The sequence below is a fragment of the Fusarium mangiferae genome, assembly GCF_900044065.1.
Source record: "Fusarium mangiferae strain MRC7560 genome assembly, contig: FMAN_scaffold004, whole genome shotgun sequence".
Taxonomy (NCBI): Eukaryota; Fungi; Ascomycota; class Sordariomycetes; order Hypocreales; family Nectriaceae; genus Fusarium; species Fusarium mangiferae.
The window spans coordinates 1,514,711-1,532,084 of record NW_024573924.1 but is presented as its reverse complement, the minus strand read 5'-3'; the positions used below and the strand labels follow the sequence as shown (position 1 = coordinate 1,532,084).

Sequence of the window (17,374 nt, the reverse complement as noted above, 5' to 3'; positions counted from 1 at the left end):
AAGCTGCCACAAATTACCTAGTAGTCAACAACGCCAGCTTACAAGCCAGGAACAAGCATGGGTGAGAGGAGGGATATCTTTTTCGTTGTCTTTTCAACCGCCACTTTTCGGGACGCCATGAAACCCAGTCTATGCCAAAATACCCCCTAGGAATCCAGAAACAGATGCAAGAATACAGGAACCAACTGAAGGTGGTATCGTCAACCATCAACCGCCCTGTGGATATGTGTGAACATGAATCAAGTAGAGAACAACCAGCAACTCGCCCGCCACATTCCCAACAAATTCTCCTAATAACCATTTCCTATGATAATGCCGGTTTAGTTGCCATTGGACTCAGCGCCATTGGCCTCGAGCTTTCCCTCAGTCTTCTCGATGTAGGCGACCAAATCAGCAATGGTGCAGACCTTCAAACCCCACTTTCGGGCGAAAGTGATACAATCCTCGCCTCTCAACATGCCGTGGTTATGACGAAGGGCCTGGCCAGGGGTTTCCTCGCCGACGTCAACGATTTCGCAAATAACCGCGGCATGGGCCTTGCCAGCTAGTCGGCAGAAGTCAACAGCAGCCTCGGTATGACCCGGTCGCTGTCTGACACCACCAGGGCGGGATCGCAGAGGAAGGACATGGCCTGGACGGCGGAAGCTATCAGGGCGTGCGCTGGGGTCGGCGAGTGTGCGGCAGGCTAGAGCGCGGTCGCGAGCACTGATTCCGGTTGAGACGGAGGGGTCGGCTGAGTCAACTGAGATGGTGTAGGCGGTGCCTCGAAGGTCCTGGTTGTTGGGGACCATCTGAGGGAGGTCGAGAGAGGTAGTGATAGCGGGGGAGAGAGGAGCGCAGACGTAGCCGGAGGAGTGGTGGATGAGGAAACCCATCTTCTCGGTTGTAACATCTTCAGCAGCAATGATCAAGTCGGCTTCGTTTTCTCGTGAAGGGTCATCGAGCACGACGAGGAATTCTCCATTTCCTGCCACAATCAATGTTAGCGTAGTGACACATGAGGCAGGGACAGAAACCACGTACGGAAAGCCTCGATCGACTCGGGGATTGAGTCAAACTTGTTCTGGGGAATTGTTGCGGGCATCTTGGAGGTGTGATAGGGAATAATGGTAGAGGAATGGACAGTGCAAGGTATTGAGTGTTGAGCAACAATTGGATTTCCAAAGAGGATGCTTGGCTTCTCGACCTCGGCTTGTGACTGTGAATGCGACGGTTGCGACGGGACGCACGAGGAGAGCGGGTTCGGAGGCGGAGACGGAAGCGGGCAGCGGCACGCGGGGGTTGATGAAGGGTCAAGGAGGGGAACGGGAACTGCTTTTTTTTACTGGGGACGTTGATATGGAAGCCGATTAGGTGATTGTTAAGCACCAAGTAGAGATTGAGTAAGCAAATAATTGATTGATTGAGTGAGTGAGTGAGTGAGTAATGATTCAGGCGATGGAGAGCGAACTGCAACTATCAAATATGCTCGGATACGGCATTTGATTCTCGCATCGCATGATTCAGACAGAACCTTTTTTCTCCAAAGCAAGCCAAGCCCCGCTCCGCAGTCCGGTCTTAATCACAGCCGCGCGGTGAATTTCCCGCTCGCCTCCTTACGATCGAGCCCGGCTTATCCGGTCTAAGTAAGCCCAAATCCCATGAGGACCTACTCGAATACCGAGTTACTTTACCCTCGGAGCCATTGGTTGCGAACCCGCGGTGCATCGTCGACACTGATGAGCTCACATGTCAATGCATTGGTGATTTGAAAGGGGTCTTTACTTGATCGGGCAGTTCGGGTCGTGTTCTTCTGATTGTGATTGGTCAGTTCTGGCTCCCTCATTATGTCAGCTTTGCTAAAGACGTTGTTGGACTAAGGAATTGCGAAGCATCAGTCAGCGAAAGACGACAGAAATTCTTGGACTTTGACACTGCAGTAGTGGAACCGATGGCGGAACCGTCCGAGTGCACCCTGCAATCGAATTGAATCTTGTCATCGTTGACTTTTTTTCAAGGGTCCATCGAGACTATCTTATCTTGCTTGGCTTGCAGCTTTGTCATCCGCTCTTCGATCCTCGCATCATCCACACCTTACCTATTCCATTACCACCTACCAACCAAACCGTTACCACTCTCACTTCACCTCCGAGCCTCCAAATATGCCGGCTCCGTCCCGGCCGGCGGGTGCCCTCTTCCGCAACCTCGCCCGATCAGGTCGGCGGCCTTTCGCCCTCCCATTGCCGGCGAGCCATACCATCGCAGCCTCTATTACGACATTACCAACACCTCGATGGCACTCCACGTCCTCGTCCAACTCGTCGCAGAATTTCTCATCTGTCAACCCCGATGAAGTCTCACACTTCAATGCGCTCGCCGCCGACTGGTGGGATCCTCATGGCTCCTCCCGGCTACTTCATCTCATGAATCCTTTACGTCATGACTTCATCCGCACTTGTCACCGCACCGACCCCGATTCTCCCACTCGAGACCTGACATTCCTTGATATTGGCTGCGGCGGTGGTATCTTTGCCGAAAGTGCAGCTCGTTTACCGACTACCAGGCATGTCACTGCTATCGATCCCACCCCTGAAGTACTCGCTGTAGCACGTTCACACGCTCGCAAAGATCCTGGTCTTCGCTTCAAGCTCGAATATCGGCAAACGTCAATAGAAAATCTTCCTATTCCTGCGACACCACAAGAGGCCTACGATGTGGTCTCGTTGTTCGAGGTTATCGAGCATATCGATGCTCCAGGCGCATTCCTGGAAAAGGTGCGCCCCTTTGTCAAACCTGGGGGGTGGCTTGTTATGAGCACCATTGCGCGAACATGGATGAGTTGGTTTACCACCAACTTCATGGCCGAGGACGTTCTAGGTATTGTTCCCAAGGGGACACACGACTGGAACAAGTATCTCAACGAAGAGGAGTTGCGAACTTTCCTCGCCGGTCGAGGCTGGAGTCACCCAATGGTGCAGGGTGTAATATATGTCCCTGGGCTCGGCTGGAAGCAGGTCAACGGCAGTGAAAAGGTAGGCAACTACTTCTTTGCTGTGCGTAAATCTGAAGCCTGATAGGTAGGCTTGGTTCAGATGTGTATGATTCATGTTGCTATACGGTTACACAAAAGTTGAGAGGTCGCAAATGATCAAATGACAGTCAATTGTAATATAGTGTGGGATGATTAGGTAGTTCGCCAGCTGAAAGGCTCTTACTATGTAAAGTATAATCCGATCGGGGATTTGTTAACTATCGAATTGGCATGATTCTAAGGAGGATCCGTAAAGCTCCTGTAACAGAGCATGCGTTATGGGAGGAATAAACTTGGTCCTACTAGAGTCTACCACTGGATATTTTGGTTGGCGAGACTATTCTCTTCGCTCAGCTTACCTATTGTAGAAAAGAGCGTGCTTGCTGTAAGGCTGGGGAGTTGTTGTCGATTGCATACCTAGGTAGGTACTCCGTAGTCAGTCAGAACTAGCAGTTTCTAATGTCGGAATGTGCACCACCGAACCAGTAACATCTCAAGGCATGTTGCGGCTGTGCGAGCTGATACAGCTCCATGCTCCTGGATCACCCTACCACTAACAAGGATTTACAGCTTACTGGGTAGTTAACAGGTTTTCGCGTTGCACATCAACTCGTACAGAACAAACAGTACCTCTCGTTGAACATCGGGTATCTATTTGTTGATTTTGTTCCGAGCAACAGCGAATCGAATCTAAGAGACATCCATCATCAGAAGGTCTTCACATGTTTTGATATTCTTGACCGGACAATTACGAGGTACGGTACTGTACGTACACACAGCCACCCGAGACAACCCCGCCCACTAAAATCCAATGCCTTAGCCGAGAGCGCCAGGGCAGACTCCGCTAATTAAGAGGGCTGACAGAGTCCAAAACGCCCTATGATCAACCTCCAATACAGTGCAAGGCCTGGTTCATGGCAGTACCTTAGGTAGGTAGGTAGCTAGGGCAGAAACGAGGAGTCAGTGGCTGCCCCGTAACTGCAGCTGCAACGGTTCCTCCACTCCCGTCAGAATGGAACCCACTTGACCTGGGCTCCTCCTGGATTGATCGGCCTTTTGCTCTTTCTCCTAGCTACCTACATCAAATTCAAGGTACCATTTCTAACGATGACTGTCGTTCTTTGACAACTATTCCAGTGTTTCTATTTCATTGTCTATCAGTCGTTTATTTCCAAATCAGCCCGTCTTTTTGTTTTGTTTTGTTTTTGTCTCGGCATCTCTTGTCTCAATCAATCGCTCGTTGGTGTCTTGCTTGACTTGACTTGTCTCACCCTTTAGTTATTGTCTTGCTATGGGTTTGATTATTTGTTGGATGACGACGACTCCTACCGTACCCTCTCACCACTCTTGAAATACCTGGTCGTTGCATTGCTACGAAACCTCACCTCTTCCTCCGCCGCTATGGCGGTTCATCGCCTCATTTATTCGCCTCTTTATATACGGTTTTTTGTTGTTTCTACCTTGATCTCTCTGTCCTTCGCACAATTCATCCCTAGCTCTGATGCTAAGGCGCGTAATCTCACAGTCGTTCGTTCACCAGCAAATCGGGATGTGACTGTCTCTTATAAAACTCCCGAAGGCGTCTGTTCTACAGCATTCGACTCTCAAAAGCAGTACACAGGTTGGGTGTCGGTCCCCGGGGATTATCCAACCAATCTGTTCTTTTGGTTTGTTGAGGCTCGTGAGCGGACTGACAGTCTCACTATCTGGCTCAATGGAGGACCAGGATCCAGTTCACTCTATGGTTTCTTCACCGGCAACGGGCCTTGTGAAGTTGTCGAAAAGGGTTTAAATGAATACGAGACGCTTGTGCGAGAATGGGGCTGGGATCGAGCCTCTAACATGCTCTTTATCGATCAGGTAGGTAAACCTCGAGTATCCTCGCCAACTCACAAGAGCTCATGTGCACTTTTCTAGCCCAACCAAGTCGGCTTTTCGTACGATACGCCTACCAACGGCACAATAAACTTTCTCAGTCAAAATGTTACTGAGCCTCCAGGGTCCTATCCGGAGCTTCCAGAATGGCTCGTTCGCAATGGCACTTTCAGTTCCAACAATGGAAATTTTACTGCCAATACTACTGAGACCGCTGCCATGGCCGTTTGGCATATGGTCCAGGGCTTCTTGACCACGTTCCCACAATACCAGCCTGCCTCGCGTTCTCGCAACAGCTCACTTGGCATTAACCTCTTTGCCGAAAGTTATGGTGGTCGCTACGGCCCTATCTTCGCGGAAACTTTTGTACAGCAAAACGCTCGCCGAGAGAGTGGGGAGTTACCACGCAATTCAACCATTGACGTCCATCTCAGTTCTCTCGGCATCGTCAATGGTTGCGTTGATATGGAGATTCAAGTACCTTACTATCCAACATTTGCCAGTGACAATACATATGGCTATAAAGCTTTATCTGATAGCGACGCCAAGTTCAATCTCGACAAGTTCTCTGCTGAAGGCGGCTGTCGCGATCTTCTTCAGAAATGCGCCACCGATGCATCAGTCAGCGATCCCGAGGGCGAGGGGAACGAGGAATCTATCAATCAGATCTGCTTTGAGGCTCAAAGTAGCTGCAATGACATTCAAAACGCCTACTCTAGTTCAGGTCGTGGCTGGTACGATCTTGCTGCGCCCCTTGCCGACCCTTTCCCACCTATGACATTCTTGGAATACCTCAATCAAGACACTGTGCGACAAGCTATCGGTTCTCCTATCAACTTTACAATGACCAACATAAACGTCAATCTCGAGTTCCAATCCACGGGCGATCAGGCGCGTGGCGGCAATATCGCCCGTCTAGCTTCTCTCCTCAATTCAGGAGTACGGATTGCCCTGATATACGGAGATCGTGACTATATATGCAATTGGCTTGGTGGAGAAGCTGTTTCGCGAAGCCTGGCCAGCGAAGCAGGCGGTGAATACAGCATTCGGTATCCTGAGGCTGGATACGCACCCATCATTGTCAATGATTCGTACATTGGTGGTGTTGTTCGTCAGTTCGGCAACCTATCCTTCAGTCGTGTTTACCAAGCAGGCCACGCCGTGCCTGCTTATCAGCCTGAGACTGCCTTCCAGATTTTTGCTCGTATCATCCTGGGCACTTCGATTTCTACTGGCAAGGACGTTGATGCCGCCACGTATAATACCACAGGCGATGCCAATGCGACGCATACTGAAGATCTTCCTAAGCAACTGAATCCTACGTGCTACGTTCGGAACTTCCAAGGCAGTTGCGATGAGGGTGCCCAGGAACTAGTCAAGGATGACAAAGGGATTGTGGTCAATGGCATACTGTATACCTCGAAGGAAGATTGGCCGCTGCAAGCAGAGACGACGGAGACACCAACAACATCAACTTCAGATCCCAGCTCAACATCAGATATGACCGGTGTATATACAGCAACTGAAACACCTGATGCTGCAGCATGGAACCCGCCCAATTCAGGGCTAGTGGTTGCCATTGCTGGCATATTGGTATTGCAGGCTGTTGCATGAGCTCCCCAAGTATGAGGGAACACTGTATTGTTTGTTGCACCTGCGCAGCACGAGCAGAGAACATTGTAATAGAAAAATCATGACGTTACCCCCCAAGGTTTTGTGGGTAATGGTAATTAGCACTGGTTGGAAAAGCATTGCATTGGATGCTTCTTATTCGGATAAGGCGCGTTGAGCCAAATAGCATAAGGGGGTACTGAAAGACTCGAGATACCCTACATTGTCGTATATATAATATCTATAGAGTAAAATATAGCACATCCTGGAATGCGCTCTTGATTTCTTCGAGTCCTATGATTCTCTTGGGCTGTTCTGTTCTTCAATTTTCATTCGATTACATACCTATGTGTAGCATCTGAAGACTGCTCTCAATTGCTCGATTGGTTTCTATCAGGTCTAACACTGGTGGGGTATCATTTTATCGTGTCTTCGTAGTGAACAAAATCGCAAATTTGACCTAAACCCGCGGTCATTCTCTTCTCTTCTCCCTCTTGAGCGGCCTTCCGGGGACAGCCTGTGAGCCTCTAACTCGAAGTTCGTCGTCGCCGTCGCCTTCGTCTTCTTCATCCATCATTTCCTGCTGCTGCTGTGCCAGACGAACACGCTTGATACGGCGCGCCATGGCTTGGTCCTGGAAGAACTCGTGGTCGAATCGCGCACGCGTGAATTTCTGTACACCAAGTAAGTCAATAGCACTTGGATGATGGAGAGTGAGCGGACCTGTGAGCATCCTGCTTGTGGACATTGAGACTCTCCTCGCATGGGTAGATACTCGAGCAGAGCGGCCTTCTCGAATGTATGTTTGCAGTTCCGGTTGGTGTAAGGATCCTTCATGGGTTGTAATGTCAAAGGGCAGTTAATGCTCTTGACCTCGCGCTCAACGGCAATATCGTCATCGTCGTCTCCTACCCCGGCACCTGCTCCCTTGACGTCACTGGTCATGATAGGCTCGCCATCGGCAGTGAACCAGCGTGAGGCATCGGGCAGTGGAGGCCCCTCATCGCCAGCCATAGCATCGTGCCACAGCTTTTTGAAGCCAGCGTAGTCGTTATTGAGAGCATAACGCTGGTGGGCGGACATTTTAGTATATTCAGTGTCTTTCTTCTGGCGCAGTTCTTTGTAGAGTTCGAGTAGGCTTGTTGCACCCAGGGGCTCCTGCTCGTCGTCCTGCTCGCCTCGTTGGGCGTCCACTTGTCTTTGTTGGGCAGCTTCAGCACTGGCCGTGTCATGCAACTCGCTGAACATGGCATCTTCGTCTTCCAATTCTGCTCTGCGATCGATCATATCACGAATTGCCTGTTCCGATGCCGCTGTCAGTGTGTTAATGCGCTCCTCCAATTCAGGGAGATGAGCTTCGAGGCGTAGCTCGTCCTCAGATTTCTCTGTCCCCTTCTCCTCTCTCCGAAGTTTTAGACGGGACAACTCTTCGCGCTGCATGCGCAATCGCTCGTGTATATCGCTGACGCTGAAGCCAAGTAATCGGACAGATTCGTTGATCTGCTGTTGATATGCGGCTGTTGAGCGGCTGTTTGACAAGTCGTGCAGCTTGCGGCGAGCAGTGTCAGTGAGTGGACATGCTGGCGGTTCGTACGCAGGTAGCTCTGTGGATGAATTACCAGTGCGGTTGATGGCTCTCCGAGACATGTTGGGATCTTGATATGGCAGCTGTATAATCAATCAATTGGGGATGGCATTGATGTTTGAGCAGTTGGTGGAGTGTAGTCTCTGTTAGCGACGCGACACGCGTTAATTGAAAGAGAGACGCGACATTTTTCACATGGGTGAGTGGGCCTGTCTTTCTATCCGTACCTACCTACCTACCCACCTACCTTGGGTTTGAGTGCATCGCCTACCCTATACCTCCACTCTACTCACCCTAGCCCCATTTTGATTTGGCCGTTTTGAAGGCCTGTGTGCTGTGGCTCTCGTTGGCAGGTGCCCAAACGGTACTGTAATATTTTACCAACATGGATCGGAGAGACATCTCGATGAATTGAGTGTCACAAAAAGTCAAAGACGACAATATGAAATGTTTCGCGAACGAACCGAAAAGAGCAAGGGGCTCGACCCAAGCGCCTGTCGATCTGAAGAATGGCTGGAATCGACGTCAATCACGGTCCCTCCATCTGAAACCCGAAATCGCAGCGTCATTGATCCATATCACACTGATAGAATGAAGAGAATAATCAATGAGAGTCAACTATCTGACATTTAGAGCGAGTGTGATAAACCGTCAAAAAAACACACCGCAGTCATCAAATACGAAATCGCAAGAATAGCGACCAACTGACAGTGTCAAGGCAATGAATGCATCGACGCCAACTGCAGCTTCATCAGAAGCGAGGACGGGTTATCCCAGCAGCTCAACTCAGCCCAGCCTGGCTCGGCTCACAACATGCCTTACCCACTCAGCGTCACCGGTGACGATGGTAAAGGTCTAGACTCTACAAGGACCAGGCACGGTGTCGTAGTCATAGTCATAGGTAGTCATGGACGTGGCCATGGACCTTCTCCAACATCTCGATGCACTTTCCGATGTCTGCGGTCGTTGGCGAAAACCGACCAGTGAAATCCTTGTCTGAGGCGTTTGTCTTGAATCGGAGACAAAAAGAAAATAGGGCGGGCGGGGAGACGGAAGCCTCCAATGTGCTTGTGTTTGATCGCGGCAACCAAGACTTGGTTCCACGCATCGAAGCCTTAGCAAGCCATCGCGCCTCAACACCAAACAAACTCTTTCTCATCCTGGACCTGTGCATCGCGCATCGGCTACCGCATCGATCATGCAAAAGACGGTCGCTTGTGAAATGGGCCAAGGCTGGCCAACAACGCATGCGCATGCGCATACGCATACGCAAATGTGTTGCTCATGTTAGCGAGGAGGTTCCAGATTCAATCGAGCCCAGGCCGACGACTAATTGATATTGGCGCATTGTCGATGCTGTGAAGAAGTCATCGTGATGATGGGTAGACAAAAGCAACAACAAAAAACAAAAACAAACACAAACACAAACACAACCCGGGAGCGATCAATATCTCTTGCATACGATAATCGAATTCGAAACGCCAAGAAGAAACAAACCAAATGACAATCGATAGATATTGTGAGGCACTGTAGGTATTCTGTGTAGGTAGGTATTTGGCTTGATTGACTAAGAAAACTGCCGACGACTAGATACAGTCCATTGCACCGATCCAGAGGCCTAGTTCAAAGTACTTAGCGATCTCAGCAGTACGTACCTTTACGTTTCACCAATCTGACAGGTCGTTCCTTGACTAAAGTGGAGAACCTCGTCGATGGGTACCGATCTTGTGTCTCGAGACTGTTGCTGGCGATCTCTTCAACTCCTCGGGGACCATGAGAATCGAGCACCTTGGACCAATCGAACAAGACCCTACGAATTGGGTTTCTCTACCCCTACCCGTACGTATTACGCCTACACCTCGCTGTGGTATCCAGACCCCTGCTTCAATGCCGTTTGACCACTGCTGGGCTGTTTGTTGAAGCAAACATGAGGCTGTATTGCAAGCCCCCAGGACTCAAGAAAAGGTGCAAATCATGCTCAAAATACAACCACTCATCCGCGAAAATGCTCCTCTCCTCATTCTCGGTGAAATGCGCTCTACTTGACGCCCCCAACATCAGCAGCTGCTGTTCAACACCATAAACAGCAGAGCAACTCCCTGGACCATACCAAGACTATCTATACTCACACCGGATCGTCATCACCCACACCCCAAAGCATCCGCCGTCTCTGTCAGTTCCCTTTCAGGGTCCATCACGATTTGCATTCGCATTTGGAAACCATTGAAAGCTCCGCCCGCACAGTTATTCCCTGACAAGTCTGACTGTCTTCTGGCGCCTCATCTGGGATAACTATCCAGCCGCATCCTGGACGATCCACGAGTTCCTCCTCGCTTACCTGCCAGTTCATTCATCCCTCAAACTTGCAACCTATCCGCTTCCAGCTTTTCTATCCGACTGATACCTGACGACTCCAACATCTTGCAACGCTGCTGACTGACTCCGTCATACTTGACCGCGTTTATTCTGGTGCTACCTCAGCTGAGGACACGGGGGCCCGGGCCTATATATCACCTTACTCATATCTCCCGTTATCCTCGACATGACAGCTTCCATGCGTGCCATCTCTTCAACACTACCTCTGGGCTTTCCATCCTCACGCTCGCCCTCTCCTCACTGCTCAGCCATGGCGTCCAAGACAGTTCCAGCTATGAATCCCTGGGAGGTCAATGCTCTCAATGTAGGTTTCGAATGTGATCTTTGTCCAAAGTGGCACCCACTGACTTTTCCGTAGTATGAGTTTCCTCAAGAGGGCTCTTTCAATGTTGACGGCACAGTGAACTCTGCAGGTACTTGGCGTCGAGTTCAAGACCCCGTCATCTACCCCGGGCTCTACGCTCCCAGTGGGATCGACATCATGTCCATCTTGGTGAGCCGACTTACACTATCACTAATCTGCCTACAGGCCACTAACAATCAAACAGTTCCGTGTCATGGGCCGACCAAACCCTCAAGTTGTTCTTGGTCCGGTGGACTGTTCGGTCGCTCTTGTCGTGTGCGACATGGGCCAGGCCGATGCCCCCGTCATCTATGTTTCTGACTCGTTCTCCGAACTCACTGGATACACGGCTCGTGAGGTTCTTGGGCGAAACTGCCGCTTCCTCCAAGCGCCACCAGGGCATGAACGGTCTCTCGACAGGAAGGGTACAGACAAGGTCGCTTCACATCGCATGCGTCAGGCCGTCTGTGCTGGAAGGGAGATTCAGATCCCCGTCACCAACTACAAGAAATATGGCCAGCCATTCAACAACCTTCTCACCATAATCCCCGTTCCTGTCGATGAAACTGGCCGTCATTACTGCATCGGCTTTCTGAGCGAGATGGACTGAGTAGTTAAGCCATCCGCAATCTTGTAGTGTTCGATAACACTGCCGACGACGATTTGACAACAACAGTGATAGTCTCAATATTGAACCGCCAACGACGTCATCATACAGCGCCTCACAACGAAACAGGGGCTCTCCTCTGACGAAATTCCAATAACGACACCAACTTCTTACATTACACGTATCGGCATACAAACCTGGTCTACCAGCATTCTTCGAGATCCTTGTTTGACTTGCACTCATTCCACTCTGTGGATTTTGGAGGTGCTCACCCAGTTCCGCTATCTCTTTGCTTTAAGGCATTTATGAATATTTACGATACCCTTTGCATTGACATATTACTTTCTCTGTCAACACATTCACGGCTCCTAGTAGGAGAAGCACTTCAAGGTGTTCAGGTCATTTCTTTTTACTAGAACAAATGGTTAAGCGTTGTTGTTCTGTTCCCACTGTTCTGGTCTTTTCTTATCATAGTCTGATGATTTACGCTCCCATGTAAGACTTTTGGATTTTTAGATTTTATTAGCTGGAAATCAAGCTCGGGCTTGCATAGTACAGCAACGTGGGTTGGGAAAAGACTTTTTCTTTTTTTCTTTTTCGTTTACCATAAACGTCGCTGTCAGGCACGAGCATACCATGTTGGGCGCAGGAGGAGTACATACATATACGCATTTGATTTGATTTGATTTGCTTGGCATTGTGTGTTGTCGATTTGATGGGTGAAGCAAGATGGTCACGAGGACCTGAGTCAGAGTTGCGTGGAATCACGACAAAATACGATGGGATACAGTATCTGGAGATGCTGTGGACGATCTGACCGCCGCTGTCAGATCATGGAAATACATACAAACAAGAAACATTCTGAACCAACAGCATTTCTTGTTCATCAGCCGGCATTTGTGATTGTCCCGTATCAACCGAAGACCCTTGTCTCGATCTCCAGGCCTCCCTGTCATGCCACGAGATCGAGCCAAGGGCTTGACAGGTCAAACCAATACTGTACTCTCACTGTACACTGATGCCCAAAAACTCAAAAAAAAAGGTCCAAGGGATAGCAAAATGGGTCCCCGACGTTTTCTGTCACTGCCAAACTTGGTAAAGGCGCAAATAAAGTTTTGTGTCAGAACTTGGCGATTGCTTCAGCAAGTTACTAGGAGGGTCAGAGCTATCAGCTCAGCAGGGAACTTGATGATTTTACTAATGTGTATATGCAACGCAAACTCCAGTCAGTGGACACTGCTAATGTACGTGGTGTCGATGGTCTAAGCATACCAAGGCATCTCTTTCAGAGACTGACAGAGAGCCATCACGTAAGTGCGGTGACTACGCACTTGCTTGACGGGCACTCATACAAATAACATGTTTCCAAGGCTGGACATTTGTTTATTACTACCTGTAATTAGAGCACGTCTTGCAACAAGTCTCCACTGCTGGCTTCGTGGCAAGATTTGATGATAACACCCCTGAAACACACGTCCTATGCATTCCATATGAAGCTGTCTGGGTCGGACCTTTGACAAGGGGGACGCTCTAACGAGTCGGACTCTGAAGGTCAGTCTATAGCCTACTTAAGGGTGGGACATTGCTTGGCAGGCGGTCACACCTTTGGGATCTTCTGATCTCTCAGACAATCAAGTTAACTCAGCGTCTTTCTATCATTGCCTGTTTTTCGTCAGTTTGGCCGCAAATAGAGAAGACTGATTAACCCGAAATTGATAGACTGTAAAATGCCTTGAATTGATATTGCATTGATACTCACGAGGAAATGTCAGGCTTCCGAAAGCAAGAGATGGCAGAAAGACACTGACATGACTTGTGATTCATTTCCTAGTAACAGTTGGCTATAGACCGTTCTGGTCATCAACATGAATCAAAAGATGTTAATTCATTGTAGACTATCAATTGACTGCCCCTAGATAAGTATCGTCGGTATATCACGGCCCCAGATCTTGAACAAGAGACTGATTGTGCTCTTTAGCCTAGAAAGCTTCTGGTACTGGAAATTAGATGCTGCCTAAGCACGAACAGTATTGTAACTGCTGATGACCTAGAGGTTTCTGCCATACCCATCATGATTGGTCGGGAATATGTGATGTTTCATCTGAACTGTGCTTGGTATTATGCGTAATACTTGTCCAACATGATAAAGATCAACAAACCAAGAGCTTGACTTTTACTCACAATGATTCTATGCAAGCCCAAACCCAGATATCCCTGATAAGCACAACTTTTCTGTATTTGTCCAAACTCCAGCCTTATGTAGAAAACAGAAACTCGGTCCAACATCTCATCCCTTGAGTTAAACTCCTCTGATTGAGATGCCTCACAAATACCAAAGTCCAACCAACCATTTACGCAGTAGTCTCCAGACACCCTACGCCATGCTAACCTCCATGCCATGTGAAATTTCTCTCATATTTCTCATGGCAAATATACAGGCACTTATTTATGCCATAAAATCATCTTCAATGCTGCCTCGTCCACTGGGTTGGCTGAGATCAATCCTGCCAGCTCCGTCCACAATGTCATTAGTGTCCTGTTCGCCTGGTGCAGACGTACTCGAGCGGACCTGCACCTTGACTTCGCCTTGGATACCATCAACCCTTATCGTTGACACGGTGGTACCGCCAGGGGCAGGTCGAAGGTTAGGCGGTGGCGAGAGGTTGACAAGTTCACGGAAGAAGTTGTTGGCAGCCTCGCAGCCATCCAGCAGCCACTTGAGACAAATCGTCACTCGCTCCTTGGCGTATGGGTTGTGGTCGTCGTAGGCGCAGCAGTTGAGAAGAGGCACAATTCCGTTATACTTAACCATCTGCATCTGCACATCAGGGTTTCCAGGGCTGCTCTGACCTTGAGGCGGCTGTAAGAGAGTGGCGATAATGGTAAAGATTTGTCCTTTGATCCCGGACCAGGGGAACTTATGCGCTGGCTCCTGCAGAGGAGGAGGTGGTGGCGAGGGGGGGAGTCCATCTTCCGTAGCGGCGTATGGTCGCTCAACCATGGGGTTGCCGTCACTGTCATTCCGAGGTGACCGCTTGGGGAGCTCAATAAGAGGCTTCTTGGGCACTCCAGCCTCCAGCCCAGTCAAGATTGTGATAAGGTCGTAGATGGCCTCCCACTCGATCAACTTGGCTCGAGTGTCCAACATCTCAGCAACGGTCGTGAGAAAATCGAGGTACTGAGCCAAACCATCCTTGGCACGTTCCATATCCCAACTATCCACTGGAAACTCGGAGGGATCGCAATTCTCTTCCCGAATTTGAGCTTGAAGATGCATGAGAGCGGCACATTCGGGGACGATACGGCTTCGAAAGAAACTCAAGAAAAAGTGAACGAGCTTGATGTCACGGGAATTGTCCTTTGTCTCCTGAGAAGCTGAGTTGTTTATCCGAGCTCTGAACATGTGGTTGACAAGTCGTAGAAGGACTGTCTGAGCGGGCGAGATGATATCCTTGGGAATACGGAGCGAGTTCCAGGCATATGGAATCAAGGCGCTGTGATGAAGGGCCTCCACAATCTGAGTAGTGACCTGGAAGATGAGAGACTGCTCATCCTTCTCCCAGACGGCAATGAAGACTAGCATCTCTCTGAGGAGACTCTTTCCGCAGTCAAGGGCCAGGAACATACGACACCTGGTCTTCTGGAGGTTCTCGCCTGCTCGAGTCAACCCTGAACCGGCGTTGTCTAGAATGCATGACTTGACAATCATGTGCAGGGCCTCGATCTGTTTGGGATCCAAAATGTTGGGCACTTCAGTCAGCAGACCAGTCAGTGGCCCCTCTCCATAAGATTCATCATCGTCAGCGTCTTCTTCGTCCATGATATCCTCCACGTAGTCGTGAGCATACTCATGATCGTGATCATGATGGTGATGGTGGTGATCATGTTCATGGTCATGGTCGTGATCACATTGGCATACGCACTCCTGATCATCTTCATGGTCGTGGTCGTGATCGTGATCGTGGTCGTGATCGTGGTCGTGATCGTGATCGTCATGGTCATGGTCGCACTCGTGGTGATGGTCGTGGTGATGATCGTGATGGTGCTCATGATCATGCTCATGATCATCGTGTTCACAGTGATGACAATGCTCGTGTTCCGAGAGCTCTTCCTCCTCAACAACACCTGGCGGCGGCGAGTGGTCTGTTCCACAAGAGTGAGCATATCGATGCACGAGATTATTGCGGCAATGTTCCAGGCGGCTCTGGGCAAACTCCACAGATGGCATCAGGACTAGCCATTCTTCGTAATTAGGGTCGCGGGCGTTCAGCCACCAGGTGTCAACTTCTCTCGAGACGCGCCCATATGCACGATCTTGTTCGAATTTGTCCGTCTCATCGGGCTTCCACACCGGGTTGATCTTATCCTCAGTGTTGGTGACATCTCCAGGAACATCGACAGAGCCATCCGGGAGCCAGTTCCAGGCCAGAGGTCGAATCGGGGCGAGGTTGCCGGGTGGTTTCGAGGCTTGGTTCTGGGCGTAATCTTTGAGCAGCTTCCTGGCAGTGTCACATAGCTTGGAGTTCCTATCGAGCCAGTGCTGGACCTGTCGTTTTGCCACGTCTGGGCGGAAGCCTGAGCCATCGCCTAGACTCTCCTCGGGACCCGAAAGTGCGCCGTCATCATCAAATAGGACGTCAAACCAAAAAGACATTTTGTTCCTGTCGTGTTTCGCAGTCCAGTTGTGGGCTTGCTGTAAAGAAGTCACCAGCAGCTTTTTGTCTGGATTCTATTGTCAGTGTGGGGGTATGTGTCTCGACACCGCGGATACATACATAGCTCTGTGACATCACCGAGCTTTAATCTCTGGTTCTCATCGAGAATCTCTCCGTCGTAGCCCTTACTCGTTACGTTGACACAGAGAATGATGGTCTGGTATACCATTTGATCAAAGTGAACCGCCGCGCAGATGTCTTGCGGCACCTCGGGCTCAGCATTCACGAGGAGATTCCTGGCAATATGCATAAGCTTGATGAGAGTCGCTATGTCCTCCTTAATTGTCGCATGGTTCATAACAATCAAGGCAGTACTCTCCTGGGGAGTGACGCCCTTCTCTGGGTCGTTGAGGCTCGACAGCGGCCCTACAGAGCGTGTGGTGAGGCTCGGTATGGCAGCTGCAAAAATTCTGGTGAGCCAGATCCAAATCGCCACATTTCTTGAGATGGCCTCGCTGCACGCTCGTCAGTGTTGAGGCCCGTATAGAAAGCGAGGCTGAGGCTTACCGGGCCTTGCGTATCGTGTGTGTTTTCTCTAATGTTTTTGTGATCATAGAGCTCACTTTAGCTGCTGTCTGAGGGCCCATGGGAGGAGACTGAGTGTAGTGGCCTTCAAGACAGACGAGGGCGGCAGCGAAGCAGCGCTCCTCGATGGTTTCATCAGGTCCATTCTCGTGAGCCTCGTTCAGCAAATTGACGTTGTCGGGAAGTCGGGTCATTTTATCATTTCTCGTCATGGCATCCAAACACAGTCGCTGACAAGTTGTGGCTGCCAGACTATTTGATGGGTGAGGTTGTGGTGGGCTAAATTTTGGCGGAGCTAGGTGACTTAGGTCGGAAAATTTTGGCCGGCTTGGTCAGCATAAGAGAGAGAGAGAGGGTGAGTGTGAGGAAGAAGGCAAATAAGTGTGAGACTGTGAATTTCGATGCTGCATAAGAGATTACAATACTAACAAAAGATGAGATTAAACCAAAACTGATGCAGCTCTATCACTAAATTACCAATACCTTCATTGGGTGAATGTTGATAGAGTGAAATGTTCACTAAGCGCAAAAGAACTCAGCCCCACCAAACAAATAGCAACACAAGCTGCCTTGATAGAACAAAACGTTGATCCAGGAACAAAGGCGTAAATACTCCATCAAAGTACTTGAGATATATTTCTAGAATGAATTTTGATAGATCCTCCCAAGACAATGCGGTGTACGAAAAAATATCGACAGAGTACCTACATAGCATAGAGCACTATAA

The 17,374-nt window shown here is 49.6% G+C and overlaps 6 protein-coding genes across 6 annotated transcripts; 3 read left to right on the top strand and 3 right to left on the bottom strand.

Annotated features, from left to right (window-relative positions):
* Positions 1-320: 320 nt before the first annotated feature.
* FMAN_09068 (putative RIB3-3,4-dihydroxy-2-butanone 4-phosphate synthase) lies at positions 321-1,084 on the bottom strand (the record flags this gene model as incomplete). The annotated part of the gene is made up of 2 exons (XM_041829867.1): positions 321-967; positions 1,024-1,084. 2 exons carry the CDS (start codon positions 1,082-1,084, stop codon positions 321-323), a joined length of 708 nt encoding a protein of 235 aa, XP_041680587.1.
* A 1,057-nt stretch (positions 1,085-2,141) lies between these two features.
* Positions 2,142-3,053, top strand: FMAN_09067 (putative COQ3-enzyme of ubiquinone (coenzyme Q) biosynthesis; the record flags this gene model as incomplete). The annotated part of the gene is made up of 1 exon (XM_041829866.1): positions 2,142-3,053. The coding sequence occupies one exon, from the start codon at positions 2,142-2,144 to the stop codon at positions 3,051-3,053; it is 912 nt and encodes a 303-aa protein (XP_041680586.1).
* Positions 3,054-4,411: 1,358 nt separating this feature from the next.
* On the top strand, positions 4,412-6,499 carry FMAN_09066 (uncharacterized protein; the record flags this gene model as incomplete). Its single annotated transcript, XM_041829865.1, has 2 exons — positions 4,412-4,870; positions 4,928-6,499. The coding sequence occupies 2 exons, from the start codon at positions 4,412-4,414 to the stop codon at positions 6,497-6,499; spliced, it is 2,031 nt and encodes a 676-aa protein (XP_041680585.1).
* A 469-nt stretch (positions 6,500-6,968) lies between these two features.
* FMAN_09065 (uncharacterized protein) lies at positions 6,969-8,143 on the bottom strand (the record flags this gene model as incomplete). Its single annotated transcript, XM_041829863.1, has 2 exons — positions 6,969-7,169; positions 7,220-8,143. 2 exons carry the CDS (start codon positions 8,141-8,143, stop codon positions 6,969-6,971), a joined length of 1,125 nt encoding a protein of 374 aa, XP_041680584.1.
* Positions 8,144-10,707: 2,564 nt separating this feature from the next.
* Positions 10,708-11,410, top strand: FMAN_09064 (putative vivid PAS protein VVD; the record flags this gene model as incomplete). The annotated part of the gene is made up of 3 exons (XM_041829862.1): positions 10,708-10,761; positions 10,816-10,950; positions 11,006-11,410. The coding sequence occupies 3 exons, from the start codon at positions 10,708-10,710 to the stop codon at positions 11,408-11,410; spliced, it is 594 nt and encodes a 197-aa protein (XP_041680583.1).
* Positions 11,411-13,853: 2,443 nt separating this feature from the next.
* On the bottom strand, positions 13,854-16,841 carry FMAN_09063 (uncharacterized protein; the record flags this gene model as incomplete). The annotated part of the gene is made up of 3 exons (XM_041829861.1): positions 13,854-16,129; positions 16,183-16,577; positions 16,630-16,841. The coding sequence occupies 3 exons, from the start codon at positions 16,839-16,841 to the stop codon at positions 13,854-13,856; spliced, it is 2,883 nt and encodes a 960-aa protein (XP_041680582.1).
* Positions 16,842-17,374: the final 533 nt, after the last annotated feature.